Source organism: Cottoperca gobio, chromosome 19 (assembly GCF_900634415.1).
Source record: "Cottoperca gobio chromosome 19, fCotGob3.1, whole genome shotgun sequence".
Taxonomy (NCBI): Eukaryota; Metazoa; Chordata; class Actinopteri; order Perciformes; family Bovichtidae; genus Cottoperca; species Cottoperca gobio.
This window is the reverse complement of record NC_041373.1, coordinates 5,351,515-5,359,443: the sequence shown is the minus strand read 5'-3', so window position 1 is coordinate 5,359,443 and position 7,929 is coordinate 5,351,515. Positions and strand designations below refer to the sequence as shown.

The window sequence follows — 7,929 nt, the reverse complement described above, 5'->3', positions numbered from 1 at the left end:
TGGATCCACTCAAAAATGTAATGGGTTCTTCCTTTGCCCATCCTTAACCCTTCCATTAAAAATCGGAACATTAGTTTTCCATAATCCTACTGACAAATCAACCAAACTAAAAACATATCCTCCTTGGCGGAGGCAATGATGATGTAATCGAGATGAAAACCAACATAGCTTTATTGTTACTTATTGATGATTTATTAACCTATTTTAGCATTAGTGTATGTTGTATTATTATGTTATTGGATATGTTTATTGTTTCCTGTAGCAGCATGTCTTACCCTTGTCTTTTGTGTAGCCTATGTGAGATGTGTTTTATGGACGCAGTATGGGTGGAAGCCTAATCCAAATGTCCTACAATGTGGGACAATAAAGTGAATCTTGAATCTTGTTATCCACTGTGCCTGAAACTTGAATAAACTTGTGTGCGGTTCACTTCCTCGACATTTTGTGCAATATGCACACAGGATCTGCCGACGCTGTGATTGGCCAATAGAACAACAGAGGGCGGGTTATTAGTTACACCATTTGCACTGTCATTGGAGCAGGTTTGATAGTGGGAAGTGCCCGTACGCCGGTGTCTCCCTGGTTGCGCAAGACGCCATTTTGGAGTGACAGTGAAAGATAACGGAAAGATCGAGAAGCTGTCTTTCTAAAGGTAATAACACACACAAACGCGCTGTAATTCGTTCTAAAATGTCATATTATGTGAACTGGATGTTTCTTTATGTGAATGACTCGCTTTCTCCGGCGTTAAAGCTGACGCTGCGGTGTTCTTGCTTTACTGTGACGCGGCATTTAGCTAACTGCAGCTAACGTTAGCCAGTTGGCTAAAGGCAGTTCCTGTAACGTTAACAGACGGATCAAAGAGCTGTCACTGTCGGTTTAACGAAATACTTCACTTAAATTCCATCAAGCTGTTTTCAAAACATGTCGACGTTAGATATGTCGGTATTGTGTCGCCGTGTTTTGTTAAACCGCGGTGCTCTCTCGAGCGTTACCGTCCGCAGAATTATGTCGCTGCCGCTAGCACCAAGCTAACATAAGCTAGCAAGCTAACAAGCTGAAGCATCCGCCCTTAGTGAAGCTAGCCGTAATCTGATTCGAGTTTTAGAAACCAGTTTACGAAACCCGATTTAGTTTATTAACATATCTAAAATATGAAACGATTGCGTACTCCTTTTACTTGCACATTTTACATTTTGACAGGAACGTAGTTGGCTCGTCGGCCTTTTGCTAAGGTCGAGGTGTTGCTAGTGAGCTAACGTCTTGTGACGGCTTTCACATACAGTAACATTATCCCTGCCGCTACTGCACATAGGGAGGGATAGAGTTTGCCAGCTGGAACAGGCCTTTCTTATCTGGTGATCAGCTAGCCATTCAGTTTATCCGGGTTAACAATGTAGCTGCCCCTGGATGTATGTTTTTTTTAATCGTCTAATAAATGAGATTTCAGTATACATTATGCGATGTCGTGAAATGAATGCAGGAAAACACGTTAGATAATGTTTGATGTTGACGGTTGGAGCTGGCTGGCAAAGTAAAGTGGTTAACGTTTAACCATTAGCTTAAATAAACATGTCACTTTTGTTCCCACCATGTTACATTTATTGTGCCTCTTTTGGTTCAGCGACAATCGGCCTTTTACGTGGCCAAATATTCTGCTGTCATCAATCTGCAGTGCTGGAATTATTCAGATATTGTACTTGTGACTTGTAAAAGTGACTACAGTCTAAAGTAAAAGTACAATGACTTGAAAATCTACCAAACATAAAAGTACTCATTATGCAGAAGGGCCCATTTCAGAATGACGTAAATTATAATAAAATTGTTTGTGCCATTGTGAACTGTCCAACAATAATGAAATATTATATTTACCACTGGTAAACAGTCTCACTGACAATGTACAGTCAAGTCTATCTTGACTGTACATTCTTGTTTCCATATATATATATATATATATATATATATATATATATATATATATATATATATATATATATATATTAATTTAATTAATTAATTATATATTACAAATGTTACTCTCCTAACCCTGTTTCCTTCTCTACTTTGACAGCTTCGTCACCATGGGGAATGTATTTACAAGCTTATTCAAAGGCCTGTTTGGCAAAAAAGAAATGAGGATTCTTATGGTTGGGCTTGATGCTGCTGGAAAAACAACCATCCTATATAAACTGAAGCTAGGAGAGATAGTCACCACCATTCCCACCATTGGTAAGAATATATTTTGTTGTATTCCATTTTGCTCACATTTTAAAATGGCATTTTTTAGTGTTTTACCAATTTTGTTGTGTATATTTCCTGAATGTTTTTGATACTAGTGGCAATACAATATCAAAGTTTTGGACTTGTTTTCATTCAACAAAAGAAGAATAGACTCATGGAAAATTATTGAAGACTGAATCTTAAGCCCGCTCAGTGAACTGGAGGTTTAAATTAACTTCAATTTAATTTTAACCATTAAATGTTAAACAAGATGGTTTTGGATATTTATATTGGCATGTTGACTGCCAGCATTCAAAACTTTGAACTGTACATATTTTTTTCAGTCATTCAGTGACTAATTCATGTTTCTCCTCTTTTGTCCAGGTTTTAATGTTGAAACTGTAGAATACAAGAACATCAGCTTCACAGTGTGGGATGTGGGCGGTCAGGACAAAATCAGGCCGCTGTGGCGCCACTACTTCCAGAACACTCAAGGTGAGGAGGACTTTATATTAGCATGCAGTAGTTTCAGTGAACATTATTGCCTATAGGTGGCCTCATTGGTGCATAAAAGATTATCTTAAAATTATTCAACCAGTGACTCAGACACATTGTTCAATTCTAAAGGTGCGACTCCTCTACCATTTCCTGAAATTTAATTAATCAGAATATGTGACGACACTGTAGGGTAATACTGCCTAGTGTTTCCTACTAATGATGCAACCTGTTGTTAAATTCTCAACTGAACTTATTTTATTTATATATATATATATATATATATATATATATATATATATATATATATATTTTTTTTTTTTTAATTTTTATATTTATAAATGTCTTACTTATCTCTTTTGAGATTTCCACTGATTGAGCAGCTCCACCCAGACTACCTTTTTGTCCAGCTTTAGCATCTCATCGTTTTCCGCGAATGCACCAGACAAACATCCAGCTGCAACAAACCTCAGCATCCACATACTGAGCATCCAAGTGTGAAATTGAACGTGTGAATCCCTGTGGTAATGACAGTTAGATACAGCATCATTAATCAAAAAAAGGCCCACGAGTATTCCCGAAAAACGACATGCCTTACTTCAGTATATATTAGTGTTTTCCCAGCACATAAAGATGCTGATGCTTGCTCCAGTATATATACACGGGCTCATTGACTTGCTGACTGGAAAACATCAAAATCTCTACTTTCAGGTTTTCCCAGCATGGGGTTTTTGGACCACGTAGGGGGGGGGTCCCAAAATAAATTTCAGAGGTCAAAAAATAACAAAGGGGGGAAAGTAGTTTTTTCTGATCTTAGTTTTCTTAGGCCTCTGAAAATCATTCAAATAAAAATAATTTGAGGGGGAAAATTCTTCAGTTGAACTGCTAATTCATGTCCATACGGAGACCGTACTAACCTTTTGATGGGGTTCACAAAAAGACACTGGCTTTGTTGACACAAGCTGGGCTTGTTGGGCTCTACTATCATAAAAATGTGCCTAAATGCCTCAAAATCGATGACCGCATATCAAACTTAGAGCAGATACCAGGCTGCTTAGTCTTTTCATTTCAAGGGTTGCTCTTTTTAAACTGCACCATTCTGTCTCTGAATAACTAAAAGATGCAGCAAGTCTTCTGACTTTAACTTTGAAGAAAACATGCAGAATAAGACGATACTTTTGTGTTCTCTTGCAGTTTAAAGTGTTAAAACCATACCAAACAATATTGCGATTGCTTGGTTAATCTGATCTGTCAGTGACATGTTGAATACAACAGAGTGTCTGTAATTTAAGTGAGTGGTGCTGCATAGAGATGCTGGTGCAACTGTCAACTCTTTACAGGCTAGTGTTGTCTGTGACCATTTAGTCCATAATGATAACTTGTTTGTGTTACGTTTAGTAAGCTACAGGTATTATGAAACATTTACCAAACGTGCTGTCCTATAATTCAGGAAGTAGATTCTCACTTGCTTTAGAGTGCAAATATTAATCGATTAGTCGTCAACTATTATTCAACAAATACTTTGATAAATAATTTTAAAAAAGTAAAACCTTTGGGGAAACACTGATCGACATTTAAATCTATTTTCTGACATTTTATAGACCAAACAACTAATTGAATAAATGAGAAAATAAACTGATTAATTGCCAATGAAAATGATCGTTAGTTGCAGCCCTGTCTTGCTTCACGTTTTGTCAAATATCAACACAGAATCACCTGAGGTAGAAATCTGCAGCCTAGTAGTTTGATTAGTTTCCCTGTAAAAGCATAAAGTGTCTGCTTCCTTTTTAAAATGCTGCATTTACTGCAACTAAGTTGTCAGATACCATGATTCATGTTTGTCGTTTTTTTGTTTGATACTATGTTCACACTCAACCGACCTGCGGTTACCAAGTGACTCATTTTAGAGAATTGCAGAATTAGCTGTTTTCTATTCTTCACAACAGAATGGGCAACTTGATACCTGAGCTACTTTTAAGCAGTTCATGTTTAAATAATCAGTTAATCAGTATAATCGTCTTTTGGAGTTATTATTAAGGTAATCGCCACGTTCGAACCACAGAGTTTGGGGCTGCACTCATCCCTTATATAGTATACATTTAAGGCTTTTTATTTTACGAGTCAAAGAGACTTATAAGGCAGCGGGAACAATTTGTTCAGTATGAAATATCAAGGGAACAAAGTCACAGCTTTGGGTTTTCGAGAAGAAAAGGCTTTGGAACCAGAAGATAAATGATTGCAATGCAACCTTTTTATGTTAACTTATTATATGGGTGCATGGATTTATTTGTCTTAACAGTTGTGTATTTTTGCATGCAGGGCTTATCTTTGTGGTGGACAGCAATGACAGGGAGAGAGTGAACGAGGCGAGGGAGGAGTTGTCCAGAATGCTCGCTGAGGACGAACTCAGAGACGCTGTGCTGCTCGTTTTTGCAAATAAACAGGTGAGGTCACGTTTCTGTTTCTTGGAGTATCTTCTATAGAACTGTAAAACCAAGATTGAGAGTCTTGTGTTAAATTCAGGGTCTTGAAAGTTTGGAAAATGCATAATTTAACAGTTTTCAAGGTCAGGAATATGCTTGACATAGAATATACTCCTTGAAAAATGCATGATTTTCAACATTCTTTGGTGTTTCATCGCCACAATCATGTAAACCAAAAATGTTTTAATATTTTAAATTTAAATGATCCCTATGTCATATTTGTGTGTCTCCTGGTTTTTCACACCAGACGTAGAGTACACCGGAGCTAGCTAAGCAATAAATAACCATTATTAAAACGTATAAAGAAAAGTAATATGAACAGCTGGTAAAATTTAAGAAAGTGACAATATACACGGATTGCTGTGGGTATAAATGAATTCAGTAAACTGAATTTTCGCAATTTAATTTATAGTAACAATTTTGATGATAAAGGCTTTGAGTCTGTAAATGTTTAAGTACTGTAAACACCTAAAAAGTGCTTAAATGTTACTCTTAAAAGCAGTTTGAGCCCTGTAAACGGCTAGCTACATGTGGAGGTGTCATGACCGACTGTTTCTTCTTCTCCCAGGATCTCCCCAACGCTATGAATGCTGCAGAGATCACAGACAAGCTTGGCTTGCACGCCCTGCGCCAGCGCAGCTGGTACATCCAGGCCACCTGCGCCACCAGTGGGGACGGCTTGTATGAGGGCCTGGACTGGCTCTCCAACCAGCTGAAGAACCAGAAATGATCCATTCCACCAGTTTTGATTTTTGTTTGTTGTTTATTTTTTCTGTTTCAACACAGCGGCAGCACCGGATCCAGGCCCCCTTCGCTCCCATCTAACCCAATTCTCAACCTCAGCTCTTTCTTTCAAGAACTTCCTTCATTCCCTTTCTCCTGCTTTCTGCCCTCGTCAGTACTCTTGGGGCTCTAGCCTGTGCTGCTTGTGTGTGGGTGTGCGTGCGTGTGTGTGTGTGTGTACCTTGTGTGTTCAGCGAGTGTGTGTGTGTGTCTGTGTGTCTGTGTGTGTGTGTGTGGGTGTGAAGGCGTCTCTGTGTATGTTGGCTGGGATTGGGAGTAACTCTGGCGTGCCTTTTACACACCTCCTGTGGAATCAGCAGTCTGGTTTTCAAGCCCCTTTCTCCATCCACCAAACTCAGCCTCTGCCCCACTCGGCCTACCCCCACTCCAAGTCTTGCACGGCCCCCTTCTCCCCACCCTTACTCTCCAGAGGAAGCATGGTTTTCATACGGCAAAGAAAGAGCAAGGGTGCACGCTCTCCTCCCCCCCTACCTGTAGTATATATCTATGTTAACTAGAAATGTTCACCTGATGTAGACTGAATGCTAAATGTTCATTTTAACCTCTTGATTTTGAAACCTCAAACCCACCAGTAAGAGATTCAGTAAATTGCATCTTAACCTGTATCAGGTCGAAGCAAGTCAAAAAAATAGAAAAATGGAAAAAAAAAACGCCCATCCTCGATCATTCTGGTGTCATTTGAAAATCATGCTGTTTTGTTTTATTATTATTATTATTATTATATTGGAATATAACAGATTACTCTTAGCAATGGTTCTCCAATGAACACTACCTTTTCCCCTTCCTCCCTCCCCCCCTCCCCCCCACCAAGCGAGACCGTGAAGCACAAAGCAAGCCAATGATTTTAACTAATTAAAATCTACTTTAAAATTAAAGATCTGAAATTATATGCAATTATTGTCAAATTTGTGGGGTAGCTAGCATTTAATTCTCTGGATTTAATTGGATTTTCGAGTTGACCTTCAGTACAATTAATCATTCTGACAGTGTTTCTACTTCATGTAGGTCAAAAACAAGGTGTTGGGCATTTCACAAACTTCAGCCGGTTAACTGAGACATTCACAAGCTTCACATGTTATTCCTTTAAGAGATGTTACATGTGTTTTTTTTCTGTAACTAGTTTTAGCATTTCTATTTGTACTTTGACTGCTGAACCAAATGCATTTGAGCAGTATGACAAATCCTGTATATGAAAGTAGTGTATCCTTGAGGGACTGAAGAGGTTTTTCTCACCAACGGTTGGCAGTTATACTTTGAAAATCTGAAAGCATTCAGCTGTCTAATTTACCTGGTTGGGATGAAGGATTGGCACCAAATATGAAGGCTCTTTAACTGTGAACGGTCCAGACATGAAGAAAGGAAACTTGGTTCAATGTCTGGGCGTTTGACAGGCTACTACACATTATAGCGCTGCATACTTCATGACTGTAAAGACCAACATACTCTATCAGTAGCTCGTCAGTGAGCTGGAAGGACTTGGTGGTAGACCTGTTAAAGGGGAATGGGTGTGCAGTTAACTGGTCGTGAGATTCAGCAGGCGTTCTCAGTGTCGAACCATGGGGGTTAAGCTGGCACTTCTGTCGAGAATGATTGTAAATCTGTACGTTCCCCTGTAAACTGTTTCTGTGGGGATTTCCTGAACACATTAATAAACATGATTTGATCCAACAATTTGTTATGAGACTTTTCTTGAGTCAAGTATTTGTGTTTTTAGTCTCAATTCCATGAAAAATATTTGGCTTTATTACCAAATGCTTTAAAAATGAATGACATTTAGGGCTGCAACTAATAATTATTTTCTTTTCCGCTCAGTCTATGAAACTCTAAACTGTCCATCACAACTTCACAGAGCCAAGCGTGACCTCTTTAAAAATGTAGTGTTATGTTTGACCAAAAGTCCAAATACCCTAAAATATTAATCTTTAGT

The 7,929-nt window shown here is 38.4% G+C and overlaps 1 protein-coding gene across 1 annotated transcript; it reads left to right on the top strand.

The window, feature by feature from the left end:
• The first annotated feature begins 515 nt into the window (after window positions 1-515).
• arf2b (ARF GTPase 2b) lies at window positions 516-7,670 on the top strand. The gene is made up of 5 exons (XM_029455960.1): window positions 516-652; window positions 2,072-2,229; window positions 2,605-2,715; window positions 5,035-5,159; window positions 5,767-7,670. Exons 2-5 carry the CDS (start codon window positions 2,082-2,084, stop codon window positions 5,926-5,928), a joined length of 546 nt encoding a protein of 181 aa, XP_029311820.1. The 5' UTR covers window positions 516-652; window positions 2,072-2,081; the 3' UTR covers window positions 5,929-7,670.
• The last annotated feature ends 259 nt before the right edge of the window (window positions 7,671-7,929 follow it).

Excerpts from the sequence above, each read along its gene's own strand:
- arf2b (XM_029455960.1), top strand. The coding sequence starts at position 2,082 with ATGGGGAATGTATTTACAAGCTTATTCAAAGGCCTGTTTGGCAAAAAA. Across the intron at positions 2,230-2,604 it reads CACCACCATTCCCACCATTG|GTTTTAATGTTGAAACTGTA; the intron begins GTAAGAATATAT and ends TCTTTTGTCCAG. Across the intron at positions 5,160-5,766 it reads TCGTTTTTGCAAATAAACAG|GATCTCCCCAACGCTATGAA; the intron begins GTGAGGTCACGT and ends TTCTTCTCCCAG.